This window comes from Chroicocephalus ridibundus, chromosome 22, assembly GCF_963924245.1.
Source record: "Chroicocephalus ridibundus chromosome 22, bChrRid1.1, whole genome shotgun sequence".
In the NCBI taxonomy this organism is placed as follows: Eukaryota; Metazoa; Chordata; class Aves; order Charadriiformes; family Laridae; genus Chroicocephalus; species Chroicocephalus ridibundus.
This window is the reverse complement of record NC_086305.1, coordinates 6,136,968-6,160,105: the sequence shown is the minus strand read 5'-3', so window position 1 is coordinate 6,160,105 and position 23,138 is coordinate 6,136,968. Positions and strand designations below refer to the sequence as shown.

At 42.1% G+C, this 23,138-nt stretch overlaps 1 protein-coding gene across 5 annotated transcripts in view; it reads right to left on the bottom strand.

Moving 5' to 3' along the window:
• SPPL2B (signal peptide peptidase like 2B) overlaps positions 1-23,138 on the bottom strand; it is a 38,392-nt gene that overhangs the window by 6,191 nt on the left and 9,063 nt on the right. Inside the window, exons 2-16 of one of the 5 annotated variants that reach the window (XM_063358387.1) lie at positions 22,361-22,480; positions 20,338-20,520; positions 19,706-19,795; positions 16,352-16,491; positions 15,342-15,484; positions 14,470-14,566; positions 14,198-14,314; positions 11,660-11,741; positions 10,723-10,797; positions 10,533-10,595; positions 8,961-9,060; positions 7,911-7,988; positions 5,069-5,229; positions 3,835-4,060; positions 770-3,151 (exon numbers count right to left, since the gene is read on the bottom strand). In XM_063358387.1, coding sequence (XP_063214457.1) covers positions 3,132-3,151; positions 3,835-4,060; positions 5,069-5,229; positions 7,911-7,988; positions 8,961-9,060; positions 10,533-10,595; positions 10,723-10,797; positions 11,660-11,741; positions 14,198-14,314; positions 14,470-14,566; positions 15,342-15,484; positions 16,352-16,491; positions 19,706-19,795; positions 20,338-20,520; positions 22,361-22,480 — 1,695 coding nt within the window. In that variant the 3' untranslated portion in view covers positions 770-3,131. Of the gene's footprint in view, positions 1-769; positions 4,061-5,000; positions 5,230-7,910; positions 7,989-8,960; positions 9,061-10,532; positions 10,596-10,722; positions 10,798-11,659; positions 11,742-14,197; positions 14,315-14,469; positions 14,567-15,341; positions 15,485-16,351; positions 16,492-19,705; positions 19,796-20,337; positions 20,521-22,360; positions 22,481-23,138 lie in introns of those variants that run through there. The other 4 variants (XR_010073987.1, XM_063358385.1, XM_063358386.1 and 1 more) reach the window with 4 other exon arrangements.

Sequence of the window (23,138 nt, the reverse complement as noted above, 5' to 3'; positions counted from 1 at the left end):
AAACACAGAAGCGTGTGTGTCTGAAAGACGCTATCAAGACTTGCAAGGTAGTCTTAACAAAAGCCAGCCTGAGGCTGAGAGACACAGTTTCTGAAGGAAAAGCTTGGCTGATGATCTGAGATGAAGACAGCGCGCAAAAAAGCTCGAGAAATTTGGTATGGTTAATATAAAAGGAGGAGGAAAAAAGGAAGCTAACAGTCTTCTAAATGAAGCTTTCTATTCGACATGTTAATCAGCCTATTGGAAAATATGCTGTGCTGACTTTCTGTCTTCTAGCATTTGTCCAAGTTTAGAAAAAAAACATTAAATATTTTCACAACTATAATTCTTATATATGTGGATGTGCTATTTTACTGCCACCGGTAAAAACAGAATATACAAAAAAAGTAACAGGGAAAAAAATATATCTCATTTAAAACCTTCTTCCTTTGTGACAAGAAAAAAAAAAAAATCCCCCAAATTCAAAGAGGGTTTAGGATCCTTCTCCCTTAATGTCACCCTTCGTAAAGTCTTTCAGGTCGGTTGCATTCTAACTTCAGCTGCGTTTCCGCAGCCCTTCAGGGGGACGCGAACGCTTGGGTCCAAGACACCAATTTTTCAGACCCAGGAAAGAATCTGATTCTCACTACTGTGATCCAAAGAGATTTTTTTTTTAGTGGTTTTTTTTGTTGTTGTTGTTGTTTGGATTTTTTTTTATTTTTATTTTTTTAGTGGAGTTGGTTTTGGTGGTTTTTGGTTTTGGTTTTTTTTTTTTTTGGGGGGGGGGGGGGGGGGAGACTAAAACAAATGCTTCTCCTGAACACACACAAGTTTTCAGAACCCGAATCCTTAGCATTGAATTTTTAGCTAGCTAGCTAAAGGCTTAGTATGTGAAAGATGTAAACAAGGAGTGCATCAACATTACTTTTAACATCACTTTCATTACTTTGAGCATCTTAAATTTGGTGGGGGACGTATATCTGCAACATCGAATATAACAAGAGTCAGCTACACTGGATCTATCGTCACAATTTCCTATTAAACGTTAAATTTTCCATTAAGCTGGCCAGGGAGGTTTGTGAAAGACAAAAAAGCACAGCCTTGTTTGTTGATGGAAGTGATTGAACTGCCCAGGATCAGGGTCCAAACAGTCGCAGCCAAACTGGTGCACCGGGGTCACCCGATTTCTACAGTACTGGAATAGTCAAAGTATGTAACTCATTACCAGTTTACATACTTTAACTGGAGATATTGCATTGAGTAGCTATCAGGTTTTTTCAGCGTTGATCGCTGTAGTTTGGAGAAAAAAAATAATAAAAAAAAAAATAAATCACACTGAAAAATAGACAGAAAGCCCCCGGAAACATAAAGGTGAAGCACATGCTCCAAGCAGACCTATCTAGAATGTAACATGAACAAAGCAACTGTTAAATGCCTACAAGTGAAGTGTTACAAATTCTTCCATTTTAATTGAGTTATAAACAATTCGAGAAATAAACTTTCCTAACCCACAACATGTGAGAACCAACGCTAAAATACACTTTCAAGTAGATGATAAAACGAAATGCTCCATCAGTAGCCTACTGGCTTTTAAGTATATAAAAAGCTATTCCAGACAACCTTATGACTGAAAGACAATCAAGGCAAAAAACCCACAGATCTCTGAGTCAGTCTCTGAACTTGTTTTCTCGCTATTTGTCAAGTCCATTATTTAAACACAAGATTTTTTTTTCTGAATTTAATATACATACTTATACAATGGCTTAAATTAAGGCATAATCCAGCTGGCTGAAGTTTTCTGTAAAATGTCTCCGCTGCTTTTTATTAGTAATAATTGGTTCAGATTCCTGCTGGCAGAAGTAACACGGTCCATTAAAGAGGAGATTGAAAACCAGCTCTCTTTAGTACTACTCTCTTCCATTAAGGAAGGCCTTTGGAATCAGGAAGTCTTTCAAGGAACTCACCATTAAATCAATTTATCAGCCAGGGCTTGAGGTTTTAAGTGGAAGCCGGTAAAACTCGGAAGCCATAGCGTGGTTTTACAGAAAGGCTTTCACATTCTAGAGAAAGAGTAGTATCCACCCAACGGGAAAGAGACAAAAACCAGAAGTTATCATCCAAAAAACACAGGGCAAACGTTTGAAAGACCGAGCCAAAAAGACAATGGCTGAAGTGTACAGACAGACAATGAAAGAGAACCCTTCCGACTGCAACTCAACACGCCAACTGGAGACGCTTAATTTAAAAGCGTTGCCTCTGATCCTGCCATTGTGATGATGCTTTTGTAAATGACACTTTGGGCTCTCAAACACTCGGAAGAGTGTCTCCTCCATGCGATTTGCAATCATATTCTAGGATCCTAGAATACTTCCATTTTCTATTTCAGTTGCAACGTGAAACGTTTGAGGCTTTCTGGGATTGTAATTTAAGTGTAGAACAGACACCTTTGATAAAGGCAAACGTTCTTAGATGGAATAAGTAATAAGCAAATCACATCATCCCTCTACGTGTACTGAAGTTGGTGCATAAAAGACTCCATCACGTTATACAGGAAAACGCACAGTTTCAGGAATATAAAAGTAAGACCAGCTGCACCCCAAGAAGTTTTGAATTCACAGATTTAGTCCTTCATGATGACGTGTAACAAGAGGTGCAAGATAGGCTGGATCACCACCTCATTCCAGAACCTGACAGGCCATGCTTCAGCTGCTCTCGGGACAAAGACAAAACATGACGGAGGCAGTTGATCAGTTACTGAGCAGCAAGTACCTTTAAATCACAACTGACTATAGCACCGTATGTGCTCCCTTGGGAATGAAAACACCGGATTATTTTCTTCAGAATTATAAACTACAATTATATTTCTTAAATAACAGGTAGAAGCTCAAAACCCCAAACGTATGATCTTTTACTGCTTGACTTCAACATTTTCCCAACGAAAATACCACCTATTAAGCTCAGCATAGTGCTGCTACCTACTTTCTTACCTATTTGGCTTGCATTTTATTTCTAAAACATTAAACGTCCTTAATATGCTTTTGCGTCCAGTGTTCTGTGACAAACACTGGTTATTTTCAGAGACAACCCCTAGAGTTCATAACAGTGCTTAGAAAGCTTCCTGTAGCTCCATTCATCCTGCCTTTTAAACTAGACTAGTAGCCAACCCAGGTACCTGGAAGTAAAAACAAAGACAAAAAAAGTTAAGAGATGCATTTAATGCACCACGGTAGTATAAATCCTTTCAGAGGCTGGTAATTTAACCACCCTCTGCATTTCCTGAATGTCAGTTTATACTAAAGCATTGCCTTGTACCAATGGCTTTAACAAGTAGGGAAAAGCAAAGTAAAAGGTGTCAACAGGGAAAGTGCTAAAAAAAAAGTATCATGTTTCTCTCAACCAAGCATTGTAGCAGACTTGTTCAATGCTTTTCCTCCATGATAACCTATGCTATGCTAAAGCAGCAAAATAGCACACAAGCACAGAGTACTGTGTAAATAAAGACTCTTAATACTATCCTGGTATAATGAAAATGGAACGGTCAAAGGCATTCGCTAATAAGATGATCACTGAAATCCATCCATTAGAACCCTTGTAGAGCACCATATTTCAGAAGGATGTTTGAAGTGTGTAGTTGTACCAAAGCTGGAGGCAGAACATTCGTTGATGGATTTGATGATCAGACTCCCAGTGAGGTTCCTCAATGAACGCAAACACTACTAAACCAGTCCTAAATACATACTGGTTTTATATGGATATGTTTGTGAGGGAAAAGAAGGAGTTCTTATCACGTTTTTTATTCCAGCTGTTTTTGCTCTGCATTTAGGCATTTGCTTTCAAGGTCACCCTTATTCTCACCAGCTGGTTCCTCACTCTGTGCAACAGAGATTTCTGACTGGTCCATCTTTGTGTCAGTATCAGCCAGCTCCTCTGCAGCCGTGGTGGGGCCACGCGGCTCCTTCACATGGAGGGTAGGATTAGTCATTTGCTCTGTGTCTTGTTCAGAGGCTGGTACGTTGCTGTCTTTGGGAAGCTCAGGGCAGTTGACAGGAGCTATCACCAAGGGAGGCTGAGGTAGGTCTTTCTGTAAACGGAAGATCAGAGTCAGAATGACGGAAAGCAAGAATTACTGTGTCCAGTTATCAGGAGCGATGGTCATACAAGATGAAGATTAAAGGTCCATCAGCTCCATTCTCATTCTCCAGTAGGGGACACATGCATACGCTTATCCTGCCTTTGTGTTTTTATAGAGCACAAGGGGATTTTTTCATCCAGAAATGCGTTTAGCTGCTTTCTGCCTGATCGTTCCTTGCCGATTTCAGATGCGCTCTGCTGGTTACACACGAACGGGCAAACAGCACTTTGGCACTTCATTCTCTGGTTTTGCCCACCTTTACTATCGGTGTACAACAACCGGCAACTTTTCCATCACATTTCAGATGATCTCAAATATTTTTCCAACAACTAAATTAAATTCTCTATGGGAAAGATGTGAAGGTTATCACAAATAACTGAATAATAAGTGAAACTCGCTGGGGGGAACCTCTAAGCTTCACAGATTTGCCCTTCAAGTAACTATTCAAAAATCTATAATCGTGCATCACAATAGGAACGTCTCCTTTTGGAATCAAATCAATTTCCTTTGTGCCACAGTGAAACAAGGTGATAATTTACTATATTGAGCTAGATTTCTACCTTCAAAAGCAGTAGGCTGTGAAAAAATATGAAGAAAAATATTTTAAGGACTTATTTTATATAATATTACAAAACATTATCTTTTCTATAATATAATAACAGTAATAACAATCATTATATTTTCAACAGAGATCAAACCAGTAAAATTATGGCAGAACCAAGAAGGACAGACAAGGTCTACTTTACTTTTCATCAGCCAGTTAAGGTGGCCTTAAACACTTAAAAAAAGAAAACCTTACTGAGGCAAAAAAAGTATGTAAGAAAGCAAACAATCAAGCAAAACAAAAAGCTTTGGTTTTGTTGGATAATACTGCAATATTTTACTCAACTTTAAGTCTAGTTAGGTTTTTATAATATTAGTATTTCTTGAAGACACTCATATCAAACTGGTATTCACCGCAAAGCCGCTGCCCGTCCAGAACATTGCAAGCTCCTTTCTCCAAAGAGCCACAGCAAAGCTGGTGAGGAGCGTACAGGGTACCAGGTAGAGGAGAGCGGGCTGGCCCATCTGCATCAGCGCCAGGGCAACAAAGGTTACGAGAAGGCCAATGCCGTATGCTGGAAGGAAACAAAACCAGCAAAAAAAAAAAAAAAAAAGAATTACTCACATATAGCTCTGCTCAAGAACAACTAAGGGGGCCTACGGGAAGGATGGGGAGGGACTCTGTATCAGGGGGTGCAATGATAGGACATGGGGTAACGGTTTCAAACTGGAAGAGGTAGATTTGGATTGGATCTCAGGAAGAAATTGTTTGCTGTGAGGGTGGTGAGCCCCTGGCCCAGGTTGCCCAGAGAAGCTGTGGCTGCCCCATCCCTGGAGGGGTTCAAGGCCAGGCTGGAAGAAGCTTTGAGCAACCTGGGCTGGTGGGAGGTGTCCCTGCCCAGGGCAGGGGGGTGGAACTAGATGATCTTTAAGGTCCCTTCCAACCCCAACCCTTCTGTGACTCTGTGTGATTAGCTAGATGTGCATGCTAACAAGAACTTTTTCAACAAATACGTAAAACAACATCTCCAGAATTTTTTCAGGCCTCTTTAGGCACGAGCATTACATACACAATGTAAACTTGGAAGGGTGCTTTACTTAACAGAGATACTACGGTCTTCCTACAGGTAACAACACGTTGTGAAAGCAGTGTGATCAGCACAGTCCATCCTGTGCAATTAAATCATTACCTTAAGCAGTTTGATAAAGGCAAAATAAACAAATAATTTGCCTCATATTGTATTTATGAAGTCAGGTACAGACAATTATTTTGACCATTATAACACGTGCTTGTTGTTTGGCCTGGTTTTGGCTGTTTCTTACTATCCTGCAACACCACTAAAAAAAACCCCAAACAGGCCAGCTGTATGTTATAATTTGTTACTACTTTCTATTTAATTTCTGCATATGTCCTGCAAAAATTATTAAGTGGAACAGAAGCAGCTAGGATGTCATATTGTAGTTATTTTCAATTCCATTTTCAGAACAACGAAGCTAAATCCATCTGGTTCCTGAGTAAAAAAAATCAGTTGAAGAAAGATATTGAGGTGCTGGAGCGTGTCCAGAGACGGGCACCGGAGCTGGTGCGGGGTCTGGAGCACAAGTGCTGTGAGGAGCCGCTGAGGGAGCTGGGGGGGTTCAGCCTGGAGAAGAGGAGGCTGAGGGGAGACCTTCTCGCTCTCTGCAACTCCCTGAAAGGAGGGGGCAGCCGGGGGGGGTCGGGCTCTTCTCCCAAGGAACAGGCGATGGGACAAGAGGAAACAGCCTCAAGTTGTGCCAGGGGAAGGTTTAGAGTGACTATTAGGAAAAATTTCCTCACTGAAAGGGTTGTCAAGCACTGGACCAGGCTGCCCAGGGCAGTGGTGGAGTCGCCATCCCTGGAGGGATTTAAAAGCCAGGCAGACATGGTGCTGAGGTACATGGGTCAGTGGTGGACTTGGCAGTGTTGCGTTAATGGTTAGATTCAATGAGTTCAAGGATCTTTTTTCCAACTTAAATGATTTTATGATTAGAATACTCAATAACTTTTTACAGTTCTTCAGAAGTGTTTTTTTCAGGGCACATTATGGTATTAGTGAGAGTTCCTTATATCTAGTTGAAACATTTCTTCTTGTGATTTAAGTCCATCGTCTCACATCTTATCCCTCTGCACCTGTAAGAAGAGTCCGTCTGTCTTCCCTGCACCCTCACATTAGGTAGCTGTGGACAGCATCAGGATCTCCTCTTTGCCTTCTCTTCTTTTAAGACCGTGTGCTCCAGCCCTCAGCCATCTTCATGGCCTCCACTGGATTTACTCCAGTATGTCCATGTCTGTCTTGCATGAGGAATCCTGCTTAAGAATCAGTCTTAACTGCCAAATTGAGGGGAATAATCCCGTCTCTCATACTGCCGACTCAATCTTGCTAACACAGCCCTGTATGTGGTTAGTTTTCATTGCTGCAATAATACACTGCTGACTTCATCAATACAACATTTTCTTATCAATTTCTGTAAAAGTGTTTTGGAAGTACCAAATAAGACAACAGTTTCATTATTTGAGAAGAAATTATTTAATATTTGGTACTTTGAAATAAAAGCATCTCTCTAACCCTGCTCTAAGTCTTCAAGAATCTTGCAATTTTTTTCAGAAGAATTCCTAAAGCATCTTTTCATTAAATTTTCTGTGACACTAACTGCAAGCATCTTAAGTCTTCACTACCATACTTTGTTACAAAGCCAACAGAAATCTCTAAGATCTTATTCATCAGTCATCTGTAAGTCCAACACAACTGTAGAACACAACTTCATGTATTCTAAAAACTAAAGAAGAAAACTAATTTAGAGGTGTTACAGCCAACATAATACAACTCGTTGCATCATAGGTCACAGATTTTTAGAATACACAAGTCAAGAACAAAGTCAAAGGAAGATCTCCCTGAACCTGAATTCTCGTATGCAATAAACGCAAAGATTCATGAGTAGCTAAGCATGTACAAAGAGTATAAAGATGGTGTAGATGTAAGGGTTATAGTGAGACAAATCAGGGTAACGAGAGGCTCTGCTTATATATGGCAGACAAAACAGCTCAGGAAAATGACATCAGAAAACTTGGTGATGGAAGGTCTGGCCTTGAAAGTACTTTGCTAAAGTATTTCTGTTTAATAATAAAGAGAGGAGAAGGCTAAAAAACCAAACTATGTAATATGAGTTCAATGGTATGCTTTTAAAGTGAGCAACTCGTGTAGATATTGTGCTCAGGTGTCGCTGTTATACGTACCTATTGTGCAGGATACAAAATAGACTCTGGACGACTGCACCTGAATATCAAATCTATGGCAATAGGCTACCAGCAAGCCTAGGAAAGGAAAGAACAATTACAACATTCTTTCAACTCATTCACACGTTAAGATACACAAAATCATCAAATGATCTAGGAACTTTTAAGATTTTTGGTTTTTTTAAACACTTATCTGGGCACCCTGGTGTTTGAATATCACGACAGCATCATTTAGGAGGCCGCAGAGCTTACAGAACGGTTATATGATAACACAAACCCAGCACAACGGAAGCACTCTAATAATAAAAGTAACGTCCACAAATACATAGATACAAAACATCATCCCTTCCCTGATAAACAGTTGTACAAACACAGAGTTCACCACAAGAATAAGGGTAAGTTCATCCCTTCCCGCTCCTGGTAGACGGTAGAAATCTGTGGTTAAACCCTATGCCTATTATAGGTTGGGGGGAGGAGGGGACATGGACAGGGATGACACAGTTCATATTTCCCAAAATACATGAAAATAAACAAATGATTTCTCAGAAGAAATCTGAAGGCCAGAAGACGCATACTTGTTTTCACCTGCAGCGGTGCCAGGCATACTCCTACATACTGAAGTCAAATTTGAGACAACGTGTCGTAGAAACAGCCGACGTTGTGCGACTAACAAAATCATGAAGTTTTGAGTGGCTGTATGTGTGTTTGTACCCAAATCATGTGCAAATGGTCAAATCATTTCCTCTATTCACCCCACTATTAAATGCGTTCTATACTACAAAATTAGTTGCTAAATCAACTCTTGAGATTTCTCTACATTTCTTGACAGCACTGCACATGAAACTGAACCATAAGATTCACGTGCAATTAATTTCTTATGGAAAAAGCAAACTGCGCAGAGAAAAAAAAAAGAAGATAAGATATACTTACAAATTTATCAGGTTTACAGAAGTCAAATCAAGCTTCCCACTTGAAGCAGAAGTGCAAGAGGAATAAACTAATATGCCAGTGCGGCAAGTAAAACTCTTAACATGCTAAACAAGAAAATACCTGGAACTAAAATGTCTCCAAATCCTAGGAGAGAAAAAGGCCTGTCACACAGAGCCAGCGGCGAGGAGTTCAGCCGTGGAACCTTCAGAACCATCGGGAGCTTGAAATGAGAGAGACAAACGCCTTACGAAAAGCTGTTTTCTCCGCATCCTGACACCATCTACCAGAACTTGCTCCTATTGTACTGAAACTACAGGCTTCAAATACAGCAAATGTACTTTTTTTTTTTTTTTTACACTATAGACCCTTATGTTTAAAATCTTTCATTAATATTACTGACAACTACCAAAAAGGTATTTAAGATGGGAGCGATGCAACGCTTTCTAAAAACAAACCGGTGGTTTTCTCAAACCGCTGCATTAATTTTGAAGTCCTCACCTGCAATAGGCTATCGACTCTGCTTTAACTGCAGGAGCGTAAACAAATCTACCTAAGCTGCCACATGCATAAGAAATAACCTTTTACATTTCATTCTACTGGTTGTAATAAAAGCCTTAAGAGTAGCGACTTGAATAATTTTAATTTTTTTTTTTTAATACTATTTTTTAATAAATTTAAATTTTTCAAATCACTTGAAAGACTCGTTTTCCCCCCAAGCGTTCCTATTTGTTACATAATTCGCAATGTTAAGGCACAGTAAGGCAATGTTCATTGCAAATGTGTATTCTCTTCAATACAGTACATTAAAGAAACTTTATTTTCTTTTTTTTCCTTTTCTTCTGTTAGTGCCAGAATAATTTCTTCAGCTTATACTGGCATTATTGTTTTATACAACTCATTCTGTGCATAAAACTGAAACAAAAGGGGTACAAAAGACAAGAACGTAAGAAGCCAAAGAAATTAGTAGGGATCGATCCACTCATAGCTCATCCTGCAAACAACTCTTTTCTTTACTATTTTCCCACGTGAAAGTATCACGTTCCTTGCTGGAGAGAGACCCAGCATCCTTAAAACCCTTTAACTAACAAAACCAGTTCTCCTACAGATTCATTTCTTGTTTGGTTTGCACACTGTATCTCACGATCTCCTACATCTCACGTACTTTCCTCCCCAAGTCAGCCACATCCCGTTGTACTGGCTGCTGTCAGACGGTGCAGAACCCCTGAATGCTGACTTCTGTTTTCGTTCTGTCTCCAATTCCCGTCTCTCTCCTTTGCCTCTAGCCTCAGCTTTTCACAAAGCAATTATCAAAACTGGGGAGGCGGTGGGAAGAGACAGACTGATGACGTAAGTTTTCTCTTCAGGTAAAAACGGATACGCTTCATTAGCAATAAGTTATCTGTAAAAATGTGGCCAAATGTTGTTGTGAAGCTGGGCTAACTAGCTTCCTTATACTGAAACCCCTTTAAATCAAGATAAAGGAAGACCAAAGCTGTTGTGATGAACCACTAAAGCTCTGCTTTGCCCCCTGTGTTTGGTGTAGATTTCCAGAGAGCTCAGGAGCGCTTATTTCCACGTTAAATTCTTTTCAGACTGGCATCTCCGTTTCAGCTTTGTGGTCTTGGAATTCGAGAGAAGTTGATGGTGTAATAGCTGGAAGTTAGTGCCGCGTTTTCAGATGACACACAGTACCTTTTCATGAGTGGCAGAATCAGAAGGGCCTGCAGCCACCTCCACCATTATACTCTCCCCAGTCTAAAGAAAAAAGGGGAAAATTGTGAATCAGCACTTCGCGGCGCAGGTCTGGGATCATTTGCGAACACACAAAGAAACAGGTCCCTTCCAACCCAACACACTCTATGATTCCAAGTACTTTACTTACCTTTGTTAGAAAAGGTGTGATGAATACAAAGAATACATCATACACAAAAAGAACCATCAGGAGCAAGGTACAGCCCTGAAGGAAGAGACAAGATGCTTGCTATTTTCAACTATGCATTAGTAAAAAGCAAAGAATTAATAATTAGCAACTTAAGACTATTCGAGGCAAAAGCTAACAAGGACTAAAACAAGTCACCCACGTATTTTTCTTAATTCCGAAATATTTTAGATGGAGGAATTGGGTCTTGCATACACCATATAAAAGAAAGTATTCCTTAGACACAAAATTACATGTTAGTCCCTAAAATCCTTTATCATGTAAAATCTGGAAATGGTGCTGTTTCCATTTGTTAGGAAACATTTAAGAGTTCTGCATTTTCTCCGGAGGACGCTCGGCATAGCTTGAAACAGTACCCACGTTACTTGGCCAATCTGTACAGGGAAACAAATTTATAGGTGAAGATAATTTGAACCAGAGTTTGAAGAGCTGCCTAAGGGGCACCTAAATGACTAATACTGATTTTTATCTTAGGGTACTGAATAGGTTCTGGAAGATTTGAGAAAACACCAGAATGAGGCACCAATTATGTGTCAAATCTGAAAAAAAACCAAAACAAAACAAAAAACCAAACCACAAAAAAACCCCAAACAAAAACCAAAAAACCAAACCCCAAAGAACACAAAACCAAAAAAAAACCCCAAGTGAGCATGGATAATTTACTAATAGTCAACACTCTGCAGAACTTAAAGTTACCAAACACCATGCCTGACAATCACGTGCCACTCATTGGTCTATATTATCCTCATCACACCACTCTTTTCCACAGTACACGAGTGGAAATGCATTTCCAAGCCAAGGTACTCCATTATATGTGGCTCCTCTGCTCAACTATATACGGGCAAACATCCTCTTTTCACATCTGTTTAAACTTGCATACCTTAAATGTAGGCAGTCGAATTGTTTTCAACATGTAAAGACAGAAGGCGATTCCTAAAGCATCTTGCAGAACCCAGGCCCACCTGAAGAGAGAGAGTAACATTTTGCCTGGAACAGTAGGAAATCCAGAGCCTTGTCCTCACTGAGGACCTGCCTGGGACAAAAAACTTTATTAAAAAAGTATTTGCTGGAAATCACCATTGCTGTCAGCATGGATTTGCAAATGGGAAGTTGTGCTCGATCAACCCCATAACATTCTACAGCCAAATGGCTGGTTTGGCAGCTAGGGGAGGAGCAGTGGGGAGATCGTGTCTCCAGACTTCGCTAAGGCTTTCCACTGAGAATCTCCCATGAGATCCTCACGGAGAAACTGATGAAGTAAGTATGGGCTGGATGAGCAGACAGTGAGGTGGACTGGAAACCGGCTGAAGGAGGTCAGTGAGTACCAAAATAGGAAGTGCTGGGGTCCTTTGGCCTGCGGATATGTGTACACCCTTGTGTGCTGCGGGCAGCCTACAGCTGGGGCTGTTGCTCGATTGTTTTTTGCAAGGGAGGTATAGAAGTACCAAGGCTCTTTGCTTTCCTCTCAATTGCGAGGATTGTAGAGAAGTAGGATTTGAGATACAAAACACTAAGGTTTCCCTAAAATTGCTGAGGTCTAGATGCAGATGAGAGCATTCTGTTGTGATCAATACCCGAGCACTTGCTGATGGGGCTTTGTGCACTCAGCTTTGAGGCAGAAAACGGCCTCCCTAGTCCTAAATATCCCAGGTTGGAATAGCTCTATAGTAGAATCATAGAATCATTTAGGTTGGAAAAGACCCTGGGGATCATCGAGTCCAACCATCATCTCCACTCTACAAAGTTCTCCTTTACACCATATGCCTCGACACCACATTGAAACGAGTCTTAAACACGTTCAGGGATGGTGACTCCACCACCTCCCTGGACAGCCTATTCCAGTGTCTGACCACTCTTTCTGGGAAGAATTTTTTCCTAATGTCCAGCCTAAACCTCCCCTGCTGCAGCTTGAACCCATTCCCTCTTGTTCTATCACTAATGACCTGTGAGAAAAGACCAGCACCAACCTCTCTACAATGGCCTTTCAAGTAGTTGTAGAGAGCTATGAGGTCTCCCCTCAGCCTCCTCTTCCTCAAACTGAACAGTCCCAGCTCCTTCAATCGCTCCTCATCAGATTTATTCTCCAGGCCCTTCACCAGCTTCGTTGCCCTCCTCTGCCCTCGCTCCAGCACCTCGAGATCTCTCGTATTGAGGTGCCCAGAACTGGACACAATACTCAAGGGGTGGCCTCACCAGTGCTGAGCACAGGGGGACAATCACCTCCCTCCTTCTGCTGGTCACACTATTTCTAATACAAGCCAGGATGCCATTGGCCCTCTTGGCCACCTGGGCACACTGCTGGCTCATGTTCAGCCGTGTGTCAATTAGAGCCCCCAGGTCCTTTCCTGCCATGCAGCTCTCCAGCCACACTGCCCCCAGCCTGTAGCGCTGCATGGGGTTGTTGTGGCCCAAGTGCAGGACCCGGCACTTGGCCTTGTTGAAGCTCATCCCGTTAGCATTGGCCCATCGGTCCAATCTATCCAAGTCTCTCTGTAGAGCCTCCCCATCCTCATGTAGATCAACACTCCCGCTTAGCTTCGTGTCATCTGCAAACTTACTGATGATACACTCTGTGTCCTTATCAAGGTCATCAGTAAAGATGTTAAACAGAAATGGTCCCAACAAATACTTCTGTACTCAGTCTGACACTTGCTTCTCTAAAAGACGTTTCAGAGTTGATGCTTCCTGGATTTATGAGTTCTGTCAGTGAACGATCCACAGCCATAACACAGAAGATGGACCCCACAAAGGCAATGACAGGCATTCAAGGCACAAGTGAGACATCTTTGGTACCACCAGCAGAAACACAAGCCAGCATGTCAGTCCCAACACAGAATCCCTGACAGAGGGACCGAGAAGATGAACACACCATGTATATATGGGGAAACTGGGGAAAAAAAAAAAAAAACCAACCGCCACACAACAAAAAAAACCCCCAGAAACAACAAACTGTAACAGAAGCAGTAAGAACACGCTCTAATTAGGTACCACAGCAATACTGGGCACAGAGAATTATTTACTCATATCGGACAGTCGAGAGAAACTAAAGATCTTACAATATTCACAGCTCATTCTCTCTGAGCAAATGTGCATGCAGACCATCACCTGAAGGAATAAGTTAGCCAACTCGTGTCCAGCTTTCCATACCACTTCCAAAAAATTGTCTTAAGTCAAAGAGATCAGAACACGGACTGGGACTCAGAGAAATTCCAGCTTAACAAGAGATAGTTTTCCGAAACTTAAACCAACAAGACAAAGATGAAGTACTTGAGGAACAACTAAGAATTTCTGCCCAAGTCTCTAGTTTCTTTCCTGTCACTCCTAAATTCGGGATAAGTTTAGGCTTCTACAGCCGTCAGTTACTTGTACTATAAAGCATAATACAATTTCTAGAAGAGAAACTAAAATAAACACTTACTGATCTTCGTTTCTGAAGACTCCCCAGACTACACTGACAGAGATACAAAATACCGCCAACAGCAACATCCGGACCTGCGGACGCTTGTGAAAATAAGGCAAGTTGTTGTCTGGAATTCTGAAAATGAAAGACACCAAAGCTACAGTTGTCTATGTAGTTACGCTCCTCCTTTATAAACATTTTGAAGTACGAAACCACCTTGTAAATCCCACACCAACCCAACATTCTAAAAAATTAATTGTGCCTATTAAAAATTAACAGTTGCCACGTACCTACACTTTCCCACGGGGAATCTTCTCACAAAGGGAGACAGACAACTGTAAAGACCAATTGAGGCTGCCAGGCAGAATATTCCTATGATAACATAGACTGAGAAAGAAAAAGTAGTAAGTCCAAGTAGTCAAAAAAGCCTGAATGAGAAAAAAGGCTTACATTTCACCAGCGAAAGTTAAATTCAGAGACTTCAAATGATTGTTGATTAGATTTATGCTCTTCAAGTATCTAATTCTAGCTCATTTTACTCAGGTGTACTTTATGCAGTGGATACTTCAACAAATCAAAACCTCTGTGCTAATATTCTTAAAGTAAGTCATCAAATCATAAGCCTAAAAGGCAACTTCTGGTGAAGTGTTTATCTTCTCATTATGAGTATATGTGAGCATTATACTCTTAAAATCGCTCAGGAGCGAAATGAATTAATATAGATGGGTGCATCTTTCCTAACTTCCTCAGAAACATGAGGATGGAAGCTCCAGTGCATTAGGCTCTTGTTCTTTTGTCAACCAATTTGGTAAGGGATCAGTAGAAACTTATCTTTATAAAATGATCCTGGATCCTATAACTTAACTTCAAATCGAAGACAGACAAGTATAGGTTCAAGAACACTTCTGACAAAAATAAGAAGTGGAAGACATTAAGTCTGTATCTACTTAATAGGCTTTAACATTTGAAAGAAGTTCTATGATTGCCTAATCCAACCTCACTAAAAGCGGGTTTTCTTACAGGTTTTTAAATCATATTGCGATGAAGAAACATGGCACAAGACAGCAATTTCATAATTATTTTCACAGTAAAAATGTCCTTTAAATGATGGCAGCCTTGTGATATTGAAGATGCATCAATACAAACACAACTTTAAGAGTACCTAAGTGGTCATAGAAGAAATAAAGGAGGACCAGCATGGAGCAGCACATCACTACAAATACACAGATCATTATTGGAGTCACATCAACTGTTTCATCATCGTGTTTCTCTGCCCCATCATCACGTTTGTGCTTCATGTACCGCCTGAAAGAGTAACACGGCTATAATCAGTCCATTCCTTCCGCAACAAAATACAAGAGGGCACTGAATCTTCCGCGAGAACTACATGGGGTGGGAAAACATGACACGACATCAACGCCTGCACTGATTTCCACTCAAGTCAGTGGAACTCCGCGATTTTACATGGATGTATGGACATCAGATAGAACACAATGCATAAAACAGTAATCACTGCATTAGTTTATCATGAGTACTATTTTTCATTCACTAAGAACTCAGAATCCTGAATATTACCACCGAATGATTTGCTGACTTCAGAAGAAATCCTAAAGTCAGGTTGTGTATATGAAGTAAATCTTAGAACGAAGCATGGCACAGATGATCTCCTCCCCTCAACTCCACTTACTGGCAAAAAGCAACCATAAAATTTCAATAAAAGATTCATAATAAACATGGTATATGTTAGCCATCTGATCAGTTTGTTTGGCACTGTACTAGTAAAACCAATTTTTTTTATTTTATTAATTTTTATTTTTTTTTTACAAAAGATTTTTATGGCAAATTTTCGCAAAAGCCCAAGTAGGAAGCCCCTTACTATCCCATTTTCCTTCTGAGCTTTTCAAATGTTTGGCTTTTTTCACAAGGCAAAATACTAAAAGACTCTACATGCAAGTTACACTCTAATAGTTTCAGGCAACGACAAAGCCAATACAAGGCTCACGGCCTTTCCAGTGTCACATCAACATTTTCCCATTCTGCTTACACAACTCTCCAAACCTCATTAGCAGAGCTACCGGGTGATCTTTAGATAAATACCATGGTTTGGTTTTCTTTTTTTTTTTTAATGTGAAAAATACAAGAAAACTGACATACTACATTCTGGTTACTCACTTTTTCACATCTCTGCTTCCTGCCCAGTAGCCTCCAATTGCAACAGTCCCCACAGCCATGACAAATATTATCACCATGTTATAGTCCAGCACAGGCTCGTTTGGTGCGTACATGGCCCCTTTCACTGAGCTGCCGAAACTCTGCGGAGGTAAGTACGAGTTAGGGAGAACTTCCAAAAAGCTACCTTAGCAAAGGTCGTTATTTAGTTTCCACTAAACCTCAGAATCAAGCTTCATCATAAATACTTAAGAGCAATCTAGTGGCTCTACTGTTAGTGATATTTATCTCCAGCACCAGCTCCATTGTATTCTGAAGATGAGAAATTCTTGGCACAGGAGGTGGCAGGGCTCATTGAACAGGCTTTAAACTAGGCTCGAAGGGGGAAAGGGATGAAACCAGGCTCTTCAGAGGGAAGCCTGGGGGTGGTGTGCCTGTGGGACGGGATGCTAGTGAGGTCCCTTGCTCTGCTGACTCAGTGAAGGCAGGGGATGGAGATCCATGCAGCAGCAGAGACACGAGGGTCATTAATGGGTTAGAAACTATGGCTGGGAATGGACAGGTAGGAGTTAAGACTTCTCCCAGCAAAAAGGCAGCAGGACCAGGAGCCCAACTGAAGTGCTCCTACACTAATGCCTGCAACATGGGCAAGGGCAACAAACAGGAGGAGCTGGAAGCCATGGTGCAGCAGAAAAACTATGATGTAGTTGCCATCACAGAAACGTGGTGGGATGACTTGCATGACTGGAGTGCTGCATTAGATGGCTACAAACTCTTCATAAGGGACAGGCAAGGAAGGAGAGGAGGTGGGGTGGCTCTGTGTGTTGGGGAGCGTTATGAATGTCAAGAACTTAATGATGGTGACAATAGGGTTTAGTGTTTATGGGTAAGAATCAGGGGGAGGACCAAAGCAAGCAGACGTCATGGTGGGAGTCTGTTATAGACCACCCAACCAGGATGTAGAGGTAGATGAAATATTCTACAAGCAGCTGGGAGAACTCTCAAGATCACTTGCCCTTGTCCTAGTGGGAGACTTCAACCTACCAGATATCAGCTGGGAATACAATAGAGCTGAGAGGGAACAGCCCAGGAGGTTCCTGGAGTGTGTTGGGGATAACTTCCTAACACAGCTGGCGAGGGAGCGACTAGGGAAGGAGCCCTGCTGGATCTGTTGTTTGTAAACAGGGAAGGACTTCTGGGGGATGTGACAGCTGGAGGCAGTTTTGGGCATAGTGATCAGGAAATGATAAGAGTTTTCGATTCTTAGAGAAGGAGGGGGGTCAGCAGAACTGCCACCATGGACTTCTGGAGGGCAGACTTTGGTCTTTTCAGGAGCCTGTTTGACAGAGTCCGTTGGGAGGCAGTCCTGAAGAGCAAAGGTGTCCAGGAAGGCAGGACAGTTTTCATGAAGGAAGTCTTAAAGGCGCAGGAGAAGGCCGTCACCATGTGCCAAAAAACAAGCTGTCAGGGAAAAAGACCAGCCTGGCTGAAAAGAGAGATATGGTTACAACTCAGGGACAAAAGGAGAGTTTATGGCCTTTGGAAGAAGGGGCAGACCACTCAGGAAGACTATAAAGCTGTTGTAAGGCTATGTAGGGAGAAAACTAGAAGGGCCAAAGCCCAACTAGAACTTAACCTGGCTTTGGATGTTAAGAACAATTAAAAAAGTTTCTATAAATACATTAGTAATAAGAGGAGGACTAAGGAGAATCTCCATCCTTTATCAGATGAAGGTGGTAAGATAGTGACAAAGGATGAGGAGAAGGCTGAGGTACTTAATGCCTTCTTTGCCTCAGTCTTCAGCGGTAGACTCAGTTGTTCCCTGAGTACCCAGCCCCCTGAGCTAGTAGATAGGGGCGGGGAGCAGAATGAAGCCCTTGTAATCCAAAGGGAGATGGTGAAGGACCTGCTCCAACACCTGGACATACACAAGCCTATGGGGTCAGATGGGATCCACCCAAGGGTACTGAGGGAGCTGGCAGAAGTGCTCACTGAGGCACTTTCCATCATTCACCAGCAGTCCTGGCAAACCAGGGGGCTCCCAGTTGACTGGCATCTAGCAAATATGATGCTCATACCCAAGAAGGGGCGGAAGGATGATCCGGGGAACTACAGACCTCTCAGTCTGACCTTGGTGCCTGGGAAGGTCATGGAACAGATCATCCTGAATGCCGTTATGCGGCATGTGAAGGACAACCAGGGGATCAGGCCCAGTCAGGGCTTGGTATTGGGGCCAGTTCTCTTTAATATCTTTATCAATGACCTGGACCAGGGGATTGAGTGCACCGTCAGTAAGTTTGCAGATGACACCGAGTTAGGTGGGAATGTTGATCTGCTGGAGGGTAGGAAGGCTCTACAGAGGGATCGGGACAGGCTGGACCAATGCGCTAAGGCCAAAGGTGTGAGGTTCAACAAGGCCAAGTGCCGGATCCTGCCCTTGGGTCACACCAACCCCATGAGCGCTCCAGGCTGGGGGCAGAGTGGCTGGAGAGCTGCTGGCAGAAAAGGACCTGGGGGCGTTGGTCGACAGCTGTCTGAATATGAGCCAGCAGTGTGCCCAGGTGGCCAAGGAGGCCAACAGCATCCTGGCCTGTGTCAGGAACGGTGTGGCCAGCCGGACTGGGGCAGTGACCATCCCCTGTACTGGACACTGGTGAGGCCCCACCTCGAGGGCTGTGTCCAGTTTTGGCCCCTCGCTACAGGAGGGACATTGAGGCGCTGGAGTGAGTCCAGAGGCGGGCACCGGAGCTGGTGCGGGGTCTGGAGCACAAGTGCTGTGAGGAGCGGCTGAGGGAGCTGGGGGGGTTCAGCCTGGAGAAGAGGAGGCTGAGGGGAGACCTTCTCGCTCTCTGCAACTCCCTGAAAGGAGGGGGCAGCCAGGGGGGGGGGTGTGTGTGTCTGTTTCTTCTCCCAAGGAACAAGCGATAGGACAAGAGGAAACAGCCTCAAGTTGTGCCAGGGGAGGTTTAGGATAGATATTAGGAAAAATTTCCTCACTGAAAGGGTTATCAAGCATTGGAACAGGCTGCCCAGTGCAATGGTTGAGGCACCATCCCTGGAGGGATTGAAAAGACAGGTAGACGTAGTGCTCAGCAATATGGTTTAGTGATGGCTTTCGTCAGAGTTAGGTTGATGGTTGGACTCGATGACCTGAAAGGTCCCTTCCAACCTGGGCAATTCTATGATTCTAATAACCTCCAAAGAGGACTGCATTTTTTTTCCAAAATATAATAATGTAATCTTCATGAGTACAACTCTCTATAGATTCAAAGCTTTTAAGATGGACTTCAAATACTGTTGAGCAGTGACTCATTTAAATTTGATAATATAAATCCAAGCGTTTGATATCAAGTTTACCTTGCCAATATCTAACATATCAGTATAGCTGAGCAGAGCCACAGGAATATCAATCTCTTCATATTGACTCCGGTTACCCCCAGGAGGAACCTGAAAGACAGTTAAGACCAGGTAAGAATATATTCATTTCTGCAAATAACTGAAGTAGTATTTTGGAAAATATTCTAGAAAGGAACACAATAACAGCAAAATCTCAAAGTCAAAATGTATGCCCACTTCCAATAAAACGTAAGTCATTAAAGACTGTAACAGCAAAATGCAGCAACCAAACTTCAAGCAGTATCTTTTGCACATCAGGGTCATGGTTTTATGACTGATGTGTGCCTCTAGTATTGACTACAGTATTCAAAACTACTAATTTTACAACACATACACTAGTGATGCTCCAGCTGAATCTAAAGCACCAGATTCACCGTGCTCTAGATCTCACCGAACGTAGTTGTATGAGTCAAGAAAACAACCTCCTCCTTTGATTCCAGTATTTTATATGACATAAGGACAATTCTGAGCCCTGTATATATACACATATTACTAAAAGAGGAGCATCGAGTACCAGCCACGAGCACCAAAGACAAGACAATATTTAAAATCAGAGGAGTAACAGCAATATAGAAAGATAGAAGGAGACTTACCAGTCTCTCTCTACTAACAATCAGCAGCCCACGAGCTCCATTTATTTGAGCAAGCCTCACTTTCTCATAGAAGGTGCAATTCCCTCGCATCACCATGGGGATTTGATTATTAAATCCCCCATCGGGTACATCCGAAGGAGAACACAAAACGGATGCTGTCTGATCCTGCAGTTGCAAGAGTGACTGAAGAGAAAGAAATTAGTTAAATACCTATATATAAAATGAAATTATAAAGAGTCAAGAGCAGAAACCACAGAGTTTCTAAAGGGTAATTCAGAACTTTCAAGTAATAGAGTGATCGAGTATTCTCGGAAAAACTTGAAAGCTGAAACAGTGCTGCCCTCTCTATTACGTAGGGTGCTGCTTTGCTTCACCTCATCGTACAGAATTCTGCTGGTAATAAAATTTGTGTTATGATCTGAACCTGCATTTTGTTTTCCTCAGCACTGCTGCTGTTCTGATGCACGCAGGATACAGGAGGAGCAGAGCAAAGTGTTACAATTGCTAGGTTGGCACAGAGCGGCAGACTGAGATGATGTATAGTTTGAACAGCTAGAAATACAAACACAGGCAGGGGTATAGTAAAAAAGCATAGGCAACAAAAATAAACTTCCAATTTGAAACCAATCGTATGCAGTTAGCTGAGATTTTGGATCCTAAGCACGTGGATACTGGATTCTAAGCTGCTCCTCTCACTGCTTGTGATTCAGAGATATTGCAGGCCTGCCCCAATTCCTTAGTTTTGGCCCTCCTCAGACCCAAAGACACCTACTCTGGTATGTTTACAGCCCAAACACAATTCAAGGTTTTAGAAATAACACCGGCACAAATTGTTCCTTACAAAACCTGAACAACAAGAAGCATCTTTGCCCAGTTCTATTTTTAAGTCACCCGAAAAATGCAACTGTCTACCAAATAACTGACTGTTGGTGTGAGCTGTGCTGACTGAAGCAGCTCACAGCCCCACTCTTGCTAGGAGTTGAGCTGTTACATTTCAGAAGTGTCAGGGTAAAGTTTTAACCTGAAAAGCTGACACGTATAAAGCTTTGCATTAGAAATCCACAGCTACGTGATACAATACCAAATAATTGTATAACCGACTCTACTGTTTTAGGAGGCAAAGGTAAGGGTCAAGCTGTCAGTAGCTCCAAGCTTATTCAGAAAACTGCAGTCTCCAACCTGGCTCCTACTTCAGAGACAGTAAAATGTCTCTACACGCACTTCCTGGTTGTCCAGGTTTCAGGAAAGCTTACCAGCTCTGCCAGAGCATCACCCAAACGCAGAGTGAGCTCAGGTTGGTGCACTGCATCACCTCAGTTAATAAATTGTATTGCTGCAGTACTGGAGGCAAGGAGAAGGAGGAATAATATGAAAGAAGGGAAAGGTGCTCAACTGGTAGATTAAGGAATACAATGAATAAAATGAGCAGAGCATCAGTCAACTACTTCACATCTTCCCCAATTAGTAGCTCATTCAAAGTGTATTTGCTGATTTCACCATTCAGGGACAGTAACTTTTTCCTCACAGAATAGAGTGAAGAATTGACTCAACAGTCAGCTCAAAAGGCTTTGGATAATGCAGCAAAAGCTCGGATCAAACCAGGACAGCTCGACACTGTGACTGCTTATTCCTACGCTTGACAGAACTAGGAACCACTGAGAAAGCACTACAGATCCCAGCTCAAGGCCATGTGGTATCTTGTTGTATCATTCTGACACACAAGAACTCCTTGCCAACCACAGGTAACTGCCGTTTTAATTTAATTGATCATGCTGTGCAAAAAGGAAGCTTTTCATTTTGAAACAGAAATAGTAATTACCTCTGCACGCTGCTTGGAAAAAGAACATTGCCATCATTGCCTAGCACTACCTGGGATGATCTTCACAGATAAAAATATTTACTAAGTAGAGCAAACAAAGCAGTTGCTTAAAATTCTTCTAATCCAGGTTAGAAATTATAAGTTTCCCTGTAACAAAGGCATTTTTGAATACATTGCTCTGTCTTTGCTTGACTAGGTACTTACAGCTTTACCCAGATCGTGTGGCAAATGGGCCCACTGAGAGTTGAAGAGGATGCAGTAGTCTTTTCCTTTGCTGCTCCCCTTCTCTGAAAGGACGTGTACCATCCCATACTCGCAGTACACCTGAAAACACAACAAAAATTTCACTACAAGAGTTTTAGGTCACATGAAATATCAGAAGTGATGGTATAACTTGCTGTTGACTTGCCTGCTTTGTATTTTAAAGAAGAACAAAAGAGTCTACAAAGTTTCAGTATCTGCGCAGGGCGTACAGTGGAATTTGTTATTATTTCAATCATACTTCAAACAAAGAATTCAGATACATTAGGCAGGTTCCCTCCTACGCAGCAACTAGTCAAAGAATCAACTGAAACCTCATTGAATGTTACTGAATGTGTTTAACAAAACAACAAAAAACCAAAAACCCGAGCAACCAACCCCAAACAACACAGCTAGAATGGTGCGTACATGTATATAACCAGAGCAACAGAAAGAAGCTGCATTACTCCAGAACAGATAACAGAGCCAGAATAAGAGGCCTGGTCCCTACCAACTCCTCCAAGTACAGCCTGAAGTAACGATCAATTCCAGATTCACACCTCTCCGAAACTCAGCCTTAAGCACCTTTGCTGTAGGTCTGACAAGACCCCACAGCATCATTGGCTCTCTTTTTTATGTCCTAAGTAGCACGTGCAGATTCTCAAGACCACATACGGCATATACTCTTCCCTGCTTCAGTGACCAGCAGTCACTGCTGTCAAAACTCCAACAACACTTGGTA